Source organism: Morchella importuna, assembly GCF_003444635.1.
Source record: "Morchella importuna strain M04M26 chromosome Unknown Morimp01GS009, whole genome shotgun sequence".
Lineage (NCBI taxonomy): Eukaryota > Fungi > Ascomycota > Pezizomycetes > Pezizales > Morchellaceae > Morchella > Morchella importuna.
This window is the reverse complement of record NW_025763406.1, coordinates 1,178,599-1,192,663: the sequence shown is the minus strand read 5'-3', so window position 1 is coordinate 1,192,663 and position 14,065 is coordinate 1,178,599. Positions and strand designations below refer to the sequence as shown.

Sequence of the window (14,065 nt, the reverse complement as noted above, 5' to 3'; positions counted from 1 at the left end):
GTTCAGCCTATCAATGCGAGCTAAGCTATCGATTAATTGTCATGGCTTCGTGATCAACTATCAGCGGAGATGACACACGGCGACAAAGTACTTGTGTATTTAGAAAATGATACTCCTGTGGAGATCAACCTTCATACTAGCGATGACTCTGGCCGTTTTCTTTTTCTGTGCCGGGAAGGCGGAGGGAAATACAATAAAGTCATTTCCCATCATAATATTCATCGATATAACTACGTATTTCCCTACTCTACGGGCCGATCGCGAGGAAGCACGTTGAAGCTCACAACGTGCTCAGTTACCAAGCCCGCACCATGCAATACCGATACGTCACTCCTATCCCACTCCCTGCTCCAAGCACCAAGCTTTTTCAAAACCCAAAGCCCTACGGTTGCTATCGATAAACCTCATAGCTTACTCCACCACAGTGGGTACAACACAACATCACCACCTGCTGCATCACCGCGCACTCACCATCCCTGCACAACAACCACAAACCCAAACCAAATGAAAACCGAAAGCGCCACGGTCAAAATAATAGCGATTTACGTAAGCCCTTAAGGTGGCGTGGCCGAGTGGTCTAAGGCGCTACGTTTAGGACATTTGCCCAAAACCGTAGTTCGAAAGAGCGCGAGTTCGAATCTCGCCGCCATCAGTATACTCAACTTCTTAATCCTTTCCCTGGTCTCCCGGGTTCGGATGACGAAGAGAATTTTTTCTTTCTTCGAGATTTCATTCATATATACATATAGAGATTTCTTTTCCCAGACGAATCAGTGAATGAATGCTGTGTTTGTACAATGCAATGAAATAAAAAACTACATCTTGTACTAAGGCGTTTAGTGAAAAGTCGCCCCGTTGCAACGCTTATTTTCACGACCTTTTACTAAACGCCTTAGTACATGCTTTCCAAATGCCCTCAAATCCTATGCCATGCCATGCCATGCCATCCATCCATCCATCCATGCGTCCATCCAATGCTATAAACATGAAGGAAATAATAAAAAAAATATAACCGTCCCAAGCGATATATATATACAAAACGAGCCTGTGTATGTAATTTATACAAAAGAAGAAAGCAATATTAAGAAGAGAGAGTACCAGACATCCCATTAGAAAGGAATCAGTAAAACAAAGGGGAAAAATGCAGAAAACACCAACCGAGTACTCGCGTACTTGCCCCCGTATATAAGTCCAAAGAGAGAGATGAAAGAGACAAAAGAAAGAAAATAAAGAAAATAAAGAAATAAAGAAAATAGGAAAATATACTTATGAAAGATAAAAAGAAATCCCGGCCGTTATAAAATGTAACCCATGAAATAAAAAACTCCAGTCCCAAGTAAAGAAAATCGCAAAACCAAAGGAAAAATTCCCGCAACCCAAAAATCAAAAAACCACACATAGGAAATTAACCAGGAAAGAAAAGGAAAAGGAAAAGGAATAATGGGATAAAATGGATCAAGAATCCATTGATCCAAGTACGGGTCCCATGACTTGCGACTCCCTCAAATCCCACCAATTCGCATCCTCCTCATACCAGTAGCAACTGCCCCTCTCACTCCAACTCTCACAGCTAGCGTTACAATCATCCTCTTCGCACTCATATACATAGCAGCACTCGCTCTCAATCCCAGTATCTCTTCTCCTACTGCTCCTTCTTGTGTCAACCCCTCTGCTTCTACTTCTGCTCGCGTTCCGTCCCACGGCGCCCTGCACTACTGCCTGTTGTGGCTCGGCATCGATGAGGGTATGTGAGGAATTCCGGCTCTTTCTATGGTTTGCTACGATTGCTGCAGCGATTGCGGAAGCGGAGGTCATCTGCGATACGGAGGGCGTGGGTGACGATGCCGGTACAGCTGGTGTTGCGAGGGGCGTCACAGAGTAGTAAGACGAACTAGGAGGATGAGGAGGAGGAGGTGGTGGTGGTGGTGGTGGTGGTGGTGGCTGGAAGTATTTGTTGAAGTCGGATAGTTCAGGTGAAGGCATTGGCGATTCTCTTGGTGGGAAGTAAGTGTAACGACCTCTTCCACGGCTGGGAGGCGAGATCACGCTTTCGCTGTCACGGGAGTAGAACGAAGATGTGGATGTGGTGATCGCATGAGGTTCAAGGTCAAGATCGAAACTCTTGCGACTGGGAGAGAGGAAGATTGGAGGTGGGCTGGTAGGATGGCAGTATACAAAGCTTGTTGGAGACGGGCGAGGAAGTGGTGGTGGTGGTGGAGGATTCCAGATGGGACGTTTGGGTGGCTCACGGCGCCGTGTATAGTAGAGTATTGACATCGACAGTATTATTGAGAAGAGAGCCACTCCAGAGATTATGAGAGCCAATTGAACAGTGGTGAGGCCGGTTTTGAGCATTGTTGGACCAGCTGCAGTAGAGGGCAATGCGGTCACGTATGAGGATGCAGTTGCAGTTGCAGTAGAGACTGGGCTGGTAGTTATGTTACTGGTAGGCCTAACAATTGTTGTAAGGGTAGATGAAGGCAGGAGGTTTGTATAAATATCACTCCCAAATGGCGTTGAGGTCGAAGTCACAGTCTCAGTTGTTGTGGTCTGGATGTCTCGGGGACTCGCAGTCGGTGGTGGAATACCTCTTGTAGCCTCAGGCACAAAACCACCCTCCACGCTAGCAAATCTGGTTTGATAGTACTCCGTGAACTCCGTATCCGCTGAAGCAGTTGATGGCTCGCATACGAAATTTCGATATCTGAGTAGCTGATCTCGCTGTTCATCGATGTTGCTAACCGCTGGATCGCAAGTCCTCAAGCAGGCATCCATGCGAATTATGTATTCTGCTTCCTCGCACCAGCATGTTCGCATCTGAGCTTGGTCGTGCCCAACGGTGCAGAACGATACCATCTGTGTCTGGCAATTATCACCACATGCGTCGAATTTAGGACCATACCCAACCTCGGCAGCTGTAGTGAATGTAAGGTCGAGCAAGAGGCAAATTATGCCCAAGAAGGCAACGAGGGATGGGTAGTTGGTAAACATATTGAACTCTGCTGGTTGAGATATTAATTGGAAGGACCGGCCTTGCTGAAGATATAAGTCTATGTAAAGGCCCAGGCCAAAGTCTAGAGATGATGTCTAGATGCTGAGAAACGAAAAAAGCAAAGGAACAACAGAAAGAGTGCAAATAATAAAACGCCGCCGGGGCAATGAAACGACCAAGTGCATTACAGAATTAACGGTGAATAGATACGGAAGTGGAAAATTGAAGAAAAAAAAGTAAAGAATGAAAGTAGGCTAGAGGATTAAAAAAACATAAGAGAAAAGTGATATAGAAGAGTCTTGGAGGAAATGGACATTGGACCGAGAGACTGTTCAAGTCTGTGAAGTCTGGAGCGAGTAAATTTCACCAGGACGGGCATGCAACTATATACACTCCTATCGAATCGCGTAATATTAGGTTCAATTAGTAGGAATTAGTGAGTGGGGTTCTAACAGGCCATGAAGGGGATAGGACCCACCGTGTCCGTCATTATTGGCGTAGATCAAGCGAGCATGGCACCTGTTAAATCCTGCAGCTGGGGTCTTGGATGCGTAGACAATCACCAACATGTGGAGGACCCATGCAGGAACGCCATCCATAAAAAGCAAGTGTTAGTCGAGGACAGCTTCCCACCTCTCAACTTTGATTTCCCCAGAGCGCCACGACGAAGCGAGCGTAGATCGACCGGTAAATAGAGTTGTTTGAGCGCAATCATATTTCGGTGAGTATTGTAGATATGGTGTGTGTTCCAGCAAAACTTTGAACCCGTTCAACAATGTCTTGCTTAACGAATTCCACATATATTTTCTGGAATCTATTGCGTATATAACATAACTCCATGATCCAGTTCACGTCATGATCCTGTACCGCACACCATATCAATGTACTTAGAATCAGTAAAAATATAATGTTAAGAAGGGAAAAACCTCTTAAACGCCCTCCCTTTCAACTGTTGACCCTTTTCCTTCTTCAAGAATTTAACAAGTTACTAGGGGGGAGATGCGTAGCGCTGCCACTGTGAATCCGTTGGTTGGTATGTGCAGCGTTCGTTAATCTGGACCGTAGTGCCGTTAGAGCAGATGGTGCATACATGTAGGTATCTCTCTCGGCAGCAATCCCATGCAGCTAGCCTTCGAGCCTCTACCTGGCCTGTGCTTTCCTGCCCCTGTCAAATATGGGATTATCACCTCAATTCCCTCTCCTGGCCTAGCGCGGACTAGATCTATATCGAGAGAAAACCTACCCACGTTCTAAAAATAACCCAACCCTGTACCTGCAGATCCTTACCCTGTCCGAGGGACCCTCGCAACAATACGCCCACCAGGCCAAAAATAATATTTTGGGAGATAGAAAAGGATCCATCATCCAGGTTAGTGTTTTTTATTTTATTTTTCTATTTTATTTTATTTTTTTTGATTTCCCACCCACGGAGGATAGAGATGTTGCAAGAATCCGATCTTTCTCGGGCAACGCGAACTCTAAAGGAACAAGGCATCCAAGTCAGTTCAGTTCTTGGAATGTTGAAGCCGCCTACAGGTCTACCCCCGCATAACCTCTACCAGACTTGGATCTATGTTTTTCCCTGAAGCGCATTTCTGCCTCCAGTGTTCCTCCTTACTTTAGCGAGAGAACGAGCGAGACTCAAGGCCACCGGGTTCAAGATACGAACGTACCTGATTCCGTTACGGGGTCACGTCAACAACAGGATACCAACACCGGGCGTTTAAGGCTGAAAGAGCCACACAACCCATGCACATTACTTAGAGCCGCTCATCGGCTCATCAGGGGTAATGAATCTATACCGCAGGTATTAAGAGATCCATCTATCTTTCCGCCGGTTAATTAGGGGGTAACCTAGTCTAGGTGTGACTAACATACTCCAATTTCGCCGCCTCGAAGACTCCGGTCATATTGCAATATGATATAAATATTAGAGATATATATCCACCATAATCATGGAATTCCGCGATTTAATCGAGCACCCGCCCATCACCCATCGGTGACGGACGAACAAAGGTTGATCCTGGCCATCGTTCGTTGATCACGGCTCTCGGATGATAGTCTAGAGTAGACGGTGCGCGCGTGTAGTAGCGTGGTTATCTGCACATGAAGTCACTCGTGGTGCACCGACATGCGCGTAATTCACCATGCGCCATCTCCGTGTAATCTGCATCCCTAGACACGTACCTACCACCTGCCATCTTGTGATATGGAAACACAGTGTCCCGCACCTCCAACATCGCAGAAACAGCTCGGAATACTTAACATCTCGAGTGGACCATAAGGCTTCACATTCGTTATCCCATGGTACTTCCCCTTAACATGCACAGGGCCCGTGTTAGCAACCACCTATTCATAAGATACGAACTGGTAGTTCTCTCTCTAACTCAATTAATCATGAGCGCTTGTACCGATACACGGAATCTGGAAGGCCGTCACGCCAAACAAAAGGTGGGGTTTCTGAATCTATTTCTTATTAGCCAAGACTACATAAGACAAAACAAGACAAGACAAGACAAGGCGAAATTGGATGCCGGGTCGAGATCTCAACTCTCCACTGTCATTTTCTGTGTAAAGGTCCAGACAGCGAATTTACTATGCAGTGTGTGTTTAACACGTTTCGTTTTCTGGTTTTGGGAATATGTACCTGGTAAAAAGAAAAACCAAAGTTGTACCTGCCTTACATTACCGCAATAACTAGTTATTACTAGAAGTGACTTATTTCATGTTGATATAAAAATACCGAGGTTTTGTCGTATATATAGTGAGGTGGCCAGCTAACTGACTCGGGCGAATAGATTCGTAAAATTGACTAGATCAAAGATTCTCAGGATAGACAATCGGCCCTAGGGGGGATTTCGGTGTCCATTCTCCGAATACCCTGTCCCCGCCTCTGGGAATAGATATTACATTATCCGAGAGAAGTTTCGGCTAGTATCTATCTACATGTAGGCAAGAATAATCGATGTATTTCTGCTGAGTATCATTTGATTTACCCCATGTATCATTTAGACGTGATTGATTTTAGGTTGAAGCTTACGGGCCTCCTGCTAGAATGAGAGATCTATCGAAATAAACACGCCGTATTCACTGGGAAGAAGATATTCGAATTTACCAGTAAGACCACGAGTGTTTTCTAGCTATCATTAACCAACTGAACAGGACGTAATGACTAATGGGCCAATGGTCGCCAAGATATTCTTTTGGTAATACTACTAGAAGAAACAATTATAGAACGTTACTTACAGTAGTTAAATGGTAACTAGAGTAAATAATCTAAGTATCAAAGAAGAGTGATTAGTGGTCGTGGCTTGCAAAAAAGTATGTATGTAATTTACGTGCCAAGCTGGCGGCGCTGCGCAACCACCGGCTCATCAAGGCGGCAATTCTAAGGCCAACCAGCTCACGTGCATCCACACCTGTGTGGGGCTAGGGTTTTTCTGTGCCTCCTTTGAACGTCTAGATCTAGATCTTCAGGTTCTGGGACAGGAGGGAAAAGAAATACCTTATCCTGACATCGCTCAGCCTCTCTATGTGTCGAATAAGATGATTCTGGGCCAATTCATCAATGAGCCAAAACAAGGAAAGATAAATTAAAAAATTCAGCTCTAACCTTTAATCTCGGAATCATATATAAAAGCTTCTCCCGGCAATCGCAGCTGCCTGTACTACGTACCAACAGTAAAATGCCTTGCGTAAATAATGCGTAACCGGAGCATTCTGATTTGCTTGACGCCTGATCTCCTTGTAAATTTTCTTTTTATGATAGGTATGATTTATGTGATATATTTCTTCCTCTCCGAAATTCAACTGCTGGAGTGCAGTCTGGACCTTCTCATGTTCACCGAATCTCAGGGCCCGGGCTAGACCCGAACGCCCAGTCTCTGAGTTCGGTATGCGGTGAAGATTTTGCGAGGATGGCCGAAACACCGACTCACAAGACCCGGATTTCCACCTTACCTGGTACCTGGCGGAATATTGTTTTCTTTTGCTTTTTGTGCGGTAACAGGTAGAGAGGTTACACTCCACCGGCCGGATCTAGGGCAGTGTTTTCCGTCCTTGGCACGGTAACGTATCATGCTTTTAGTCAATCATTGAACTTTAAACATTGCAGAAAGTGATTTTCGGTATGAGTAGACATCTAGATTGCTATCCCGAAACAAGTGGCGCGGTTTGAAGCGGGGAAAGGAATGCCGATTGTTTGATTTAGTGGTTACTGAGATCAGACCAATGAATTGAGAAACCAGTGCTCCACCAAAGTAAAAGCCCCGCTAGTAGATCATACTCCCACTATCGTATGCTGTTAATCATATTTAAAAGACGTGTGGTGATTCTATTAGTCAAAGAATGATCGATAGGTGATGGTTCTCTTTGTCAAAATATCGTCAATGCGGATTCTAAAGATCTAGAATGCTACTAAATTTACTGACCAATTGGGAGTTGTAGATACAGGGCAGTATTCCTTCTTGTAGAAGTACTGGCGTCAGCCTCTTAATATGGACTTAATTTTGAGGCACTCTTTGAGAATGAGATCGGATGTAACATAAGGAAAAGAAGACCGGGAGCTCCGATGGGGATGGAAATTACAAAGCGGTAGTGATGAACCGCCCTTAACTGAGTCACATTGCATCAACGAAGTTTGAATTTTGAGAACTGACGGATGGGTGGAGAGAGAAACACGATGAGCCTATGGCTACGTTTCGCTGGATGTCGAGATGTTGCTAGATGTCAACAGCAGAAAATCTGTTCTCAATTGCAACCTAGCACTCAAACTTTATTATTCACTAACTACATCTACTCTCAAACTTTATTTTGTTATTAGAAAGAAAATCTTTCTCACAACCCTGGTGCGGCTCCTCATGCGCACACATATCCAGATCGATCTAGTATCTTACTCCACACATGTAGTTTCAAACCAACACAACGAGCCCCAATAGGATAATAAGCCAAGACTAGCAAGATTTTCTCTTGGGTAACTTACTAACCCCTTTTTTGTTCGTCTTGAGAGACATGGTTTCAACTCAATCTCTTGGCCCATTTTCATATTATGTCAATTTTGCGATAACTAAATTCGAAGTTGTGATTTATACTCGTAGATTTTAGAGCAGAATCTGCGCATACATAAAGAGTATGGGACTGGTTAAAAGTCTGTAAATACAAAAAATAATCGAGAGCACAGTTGGCCATGGTACTCGATCCCAAAATACCCTCACAGCTTTTTCTTAAGTATTTATGCTAAGTTTCTAGGCGCATTGATCACTTATATGGGGCTTGTCTACAGCTCTAATACATTAGACTTGGGCTCGAATTGGTACATTTATGTGGGAATCACCATGGTACTTCACGGGCTCACAAAGTACATGTACTTATATAATTAAATCTTTTTGAACGATTATGCATTTTCCAGAGGGATTCAAGGTCTCCCAATTCTCTTTATGTATGTATACGTATGCGCGCACCAATATATCGTAATTTTTTCCCTAATCGCATGCTCATTCAATGGGCATGACGTATCGTGGTATCCAACCCATTCTACACCCTCCCGACCCCCTCCGCAACTAAAGCTTAAACTACAAATCCCAAATAACCTCTGGATCACATACTGACTACTCCTGGATCATCTTACTTCATAACCTACTACGGAAGCTTACTTACGCGCGCGATGTCCTCCCGCCCACCTAAACTGTCCGCCGACGAGATCCGCAAAGCACAAGGCGAAACCGAACTTTTTCAGATCCTCCTTACACTCCTTGCGTCCATGCTCTCAATCGGAGTCGCTACTGTTATCGTCCTTTATGGGGACACAATACTCCACACTGTGCCCCTTGGGCTGTTTGCGTTTGCGGGAGGGTGTGGGATCACGAGGTCAGTACTAAAGTTAAGGAAGAGTAATCGAAACTGATGGAGGAGAGAGGGAGAAGGAAGGGGTTATGATAAGAGGTTCTTCAAAAAGAATTGAAGGCAAAATACGGACAGTTGCATGATCTATAAAGAAGGCATTGTGCATCCCACGGGTAGTTGATTATCACAACCTCGAGTAATATTTCCTGTATCAAGCCGTGGTTTTGCAAAGACGATGTTTGTATGCACAGATAAATATTAGCAAATGCCTACATCTGATCGTACCGCAATACTTTGATGTTCCAGTGCTAGATATCATCATCGAGTGATCTCTCGTGATGCTAAACTTTCGTCAAACCAACCACGACTACTACCACAACCGTAGAACCAACGGAAGTATACAATACCACCCTAACCCCAACTATCCATTCAAATTCCTCCTATATACCGCATAATCCATAACATCGTTGTTATTATCAACGAAACCCTGAAGACACCACAATCTTTCGGGTCAAGAGCGTACGTCAAGATAAACAGACGTCTCTACCAACCATCTTTGTCCCCTTCCATTTCCAATCTGCCTCTATATCAGCGCAGCGATACAGTGCTTTAGTCCCTTAACCTATCTCCGGTATCCGACCTTCAGTATCGCATTGATACTATTCGCCGCTTATCTCATCAAGCTAGCTATAGCACTGCATCTGTCCGAGCTCATGTGGCAATATATGGCGTTATGGACTCAAATCGGGTTGTTTTGTTGGCCTTGCAGTGGAGTAACCACGTACTAGTATCAATCATACGCACGTACAGCTATAGGGTACGCTGCGTCCTATTCATGAGCGAGACTATCAAACTTTGAGGCACTAGCTATTGGCTCGTGCACTTAGTGCTCTATGAAATACACTATCAGCAAATCCCTCACCCCCCGGAGCCCCTCAAATATGTTCACGTGCACCTACCGGGAAAGATCCCCTATCTTCGATCTCCAAAGAGCCCTCATATATCGCGCAGTAGCACCATCATGCGGTCAGATGAACTCTGAGCCTTGGTTGCTGTACTACTCCGGGGGTATTTGTTTCAGCTGAATGATAATCCACTCTCACTTAGTACGTGGGATAGGAAACGGCTGCCTAACACTGGTAATCCAATCCGTATGGTTGACCTTGATCTTATCCTGGTGTAAGACCATGTCTTCGGATTTTAGCCATGGCCGAAAGTATTTACGCGTTGCCTTTTTGTATTACAGCATATTCGAGGCTGACGACAAGAATTGGTAAAGATTTGCCCCTAGGTCTTACCGAAAGTATTCCAGCCTGGGCTGACAAGAAATAAAACTAGATCACATAGGTCGGCCTAGAAGTTGAAGAAGGAAGAAAATTTCACCTAAGGATATCGATTTCATCGGCCCCACGACTAGTGTCATAGGCTACCCTATATGTTGAGATAAATCTCCAGGGATGATTCTATTCATCGGTCAATCAGACTTCCTGTAGAAAAGGACTAAGAGACTACATGCATTTGTTTATTTTATCGAGGAAGAGACAGACATACAATCTCCACATAGAGGTCCCATATCCACAGAGCTTTCCCGCCAAGGGGTTATCTTATCGAATATGTGCATGTGAACTACCATCTTGTGGTTCACTGCTGACTGTGGCCAGTAGCATTCCATACGGTAGGATGATATGTGTTGAGCGGGGATGTGTAACAGTCTGAAAGATAATAATAACAATTGGTTAACCATTTGGAAGAAGGATCATGAAGTTGATTCCTTCTCTACCAATAATAGCTAGTGGACCCGATTCTTCTTTACTGATCATTGCATAGAGAACAACCAAGCCTTCACAGCAGCTCTTCACATGAAGCAAATCCACTTAAACCCCGCAGCCTGCAGTTGCCCCAACTTGACTTTACCTGTTAATAGAATCTTCAAGCTTAAATTTATGGAAGTAGAGATTTCTGCATGTGTCTCCGTGCAGCCAGTACTGCAGGAAACAAAGGAGGTGCTTGCAACACATATAAATAAGCTAAAGGTGATAATGCGAGGGGTATACTAGTGGGACATCGACACAAAACAACTAATATTGCTTCTGTACTAATAATTGAAGTATCCGATACTTGATAGAATCTAGCCGCCAAAGGGGAGAACAGATCTTCATCATTGTAGTTCAAAGCCAGAAATGGGCCTAAGGCTACCAGAGTTACGAGGTCAGATATTTTTAAGGTTCTTAACGCTTCGACCCCGCTTCAAACCATGCACACCTTCAGTGGCAGAAACGAGTGATGTTTGAAAGTAGGCTAGGATTAACATGTTGCCACTGGTCAGAATGGCCGTTTACTGGTGGATTTCCATATCTCAGCTGCACGTTCCAAGCTCGGATTACAACCAATCGCTTGAAATAACCCACTCTTGGGATATACATAATCCAGAATAGGAAGTCCTAATAATCTATATCTTGGAGATTTCGATGGTCCCCAGACTCTATTCAAGGATGAAACTCTTCTGGGACTACATGTGTATCTTTTTCCAAAGGATGTTGGTGCCTAGAACCGGTCGGAACGTTTCAAATAAGCATAACTAGCGCTCTCGCTTGTCCTTGCTCAGTGCGATGCACTAGCGTATGGTAAAAAGATACAAATGACCAAGGTGAGAAGAATTAAATCCGCACGAGCAGTAACCCAGCGACTCTCTAAACAACCTTGAAACTCTGGGTGGGGGTTGTGCGGCTCCTCGAGGTCTCTCTATGGAGCGGCCAGACAGAGGGTGAGGTTAAAAGTCATAGATAATCCAGAATTTTTCAGAGCCGCTTTCGCTCTGCTAATATTAGATGTAATATTAACCACCATTCGGGCTAGCCTATTCGTTTAATTAGCAGGTAAATTAATAGAGTAGTTAGAATGCTTGGCATTTCAAACACAGCACTAAGGTCAATACCGGACTGTAAAGATGCCGAATTACTCGACGTATGCTAATCAAATATGTGGAATTTCCGATTTTCATTACTTTTCAAGCAATTTCATCCACGTTCTAGGTACGTGGCTCTCATCAGAACTGCCGTGGTCGCACGTAAATTCCATGGTGTGATAAGTACTCTAATATTCAAGGCTATTGAGTACGTGTAATAAAGGCTCATTGAAGTTCTTCGGGCTTCCATAATTTTAGTGTCACCGTGCCGTCGTCCCGGTATCCCTTGGACCGATGTACTTCCGCAGGTCGGTAAACGTTTTTTTTTTTGGCTAAACATTTCCCGATCAAGACCCAGGTACTCGGGAAAGAATTAATTGCCAGTACCTCGGCGATACCCCTAATATGGGACATGGATTGCAATGAGCCGAATTTTAGTCACAACTTATCACTCGCCCATCATTGCACCACGTTGCGTGTGTAACCAATTGCGATCATTGAACTGTTACAACGATGTAGACATAATCTTTCTTAGCGGGAACCATAATTGTTAATGGCTTCTTAATTCTTGTTGGAGAGCCTGCGGGCGGGGGCTTTAGCCCTACTAGCCATATAGGTATCAAAGCCCTCCATATGTAGCACGTCATTTGTGACCGTGAATTGTGGTAAGATCCAGAGTATATATAATTCACCGGGATCTTATTTTCTAGACTGTATTCGAATCCTTGAAGTACGAAGATATTTGGTAAAAACCCCAGCCACCCGGTCTAGTCTGGAAATTCCGATAGACATTCACCCCTAGGAAATCTTTGGGCCATTTATGGCCAAAGTAGTCTGCAATTAGGTACTGTAAAATTTACTATCGTATATCGCCTTTCTCTGTCTTCGGAATTTCCAAGCGGCCTAGAGTTATTGGAAGATATGAGCGATACTAATGCAGATGCTCAAGGAGTACTCGTATGTGGTAGTATAATTGAGGCCCTTATAGTGCCCAACGCGAGGGCAAGTAATATATGTAGAATATCATGCGCCGTTGACGATTCTGCTTTGATATAGATACAATTTCCTTATCCTGTTGGATCAAACAGGCCTCAAGTCATGCAGTGACCGAGAAGATGCTTTTATTGGAATTTTTCGGGACCGGCCAGAATTTATCCTAGGTTGCTCGGTAAACTACGATAGGTTACTCGAAAACGACCTTATTAACTAGATTGATTTCCGTCTCTGTTCTTGCATAAATATGCCAAGTTTCGTATCTATTGGCTGTACGTGGGCTTTTTTGTGTATTCATTTTTTCTCATTTTTTCTTTCTTTTTTTTCTGGTCTCAATATAGCACCGCGGCGTTGATTATCGTGGCATTGATTTTCGGAAAATATAAAGAATTTTAACCCCATATAAGAGATGGATATTAAACGGCCTATAGACCATCTATCAGTAGTAGGTACACTACTAATGAGCGTGACACGTGTTGACTTCTATCTCAAAGACACGGCATTACTTTAACCCGACCAAACAAGTCGGTCGGGAAGCCGCACGGGAGGAAAGCCGATTCGGGGAAAAGGCACATATCGTGCCATATAGGCACATATTGTACCACATGCCTAAAACCTCGGGCTTAAAAAGGCTCGGCTTTATATCCGGCGCGCGGTTTTGCATGTGCATGTGTAGACGGATGTCCCAAGACCTAGTGAGAGGTAGTGAAGTTGTTCTAGCGGTAGTCCGGGGCCTAGTTTTTTAAGCGGTGACTTGGTCTCCAAGAACACTCAATTTGATGTGAAGCCTCAGCATCGGTCCAGCTGCCTTGTAAAACCCGATGCGCGTCCGACATCTTGGGTGATATCTGGCGACCGTTCAACTCCAGCCATTCTACAACTACAGTGACAGTAACGGTAACAGTAACATCTTAATGCGGTTCGTGAACCGGGCCAGCTCAAGCTTTAGACTCATGGCTCATTGAAAGCAAGCCTTGTCTCCCTGGGAGCCGAGCTGTCTCAAGTCACTTACTCAAATTCGTGATCTTAGTCTTGAGCCGTAAGTGTTATGTTGTATGTAATACAATGAGATATGATATAGACTTCATTTGGGTGATTTAATGCCGCTCGAGCTGTGCTATGCACCTGCCCTTATAGCTCGAGCTCTGCAAGCTCAAGTCTCCAAGAAGCGGAACCAGCTTGAATTTATGCTCAGCTTACGGGTCACACACTACTCCAGTAGGTAGCTTGGGATCTCGCCATGAAACCCGTGATCTCCAGCATCATCCTCCCTTGGCACTCATAATTTACTACTTGGGTTGATTGAGCGACTCCAAAAGAAGTAAGTATCCGGG

General features: G+C 44.4%; 1 protein-coding gene across 1 annotated transcript; it reads right to left on the bottom strand.

Annotated features, from left to right (window-relative positions):
• Positions 1-1,455: 1,455 nt before the first annotated feature.
• LAJ45_04086 (uncharacterized protein) lies at positions 1,456-2,991 on the bottom strand (the record flags this gene model as incomplete). The annotated part of the gene is made up of 1 exon (XM_046113667.1): positions 1,456-2,991. One exon carries the CDS (start codon positions 2,989-2,991, stop codon positions 1,456-1,458), a length of 1,536 nt encoding a protein of 511 aa, XP_045973396.1.
• Positions 2,992-14,065: the final 11,074 nt, after the last annotated feature.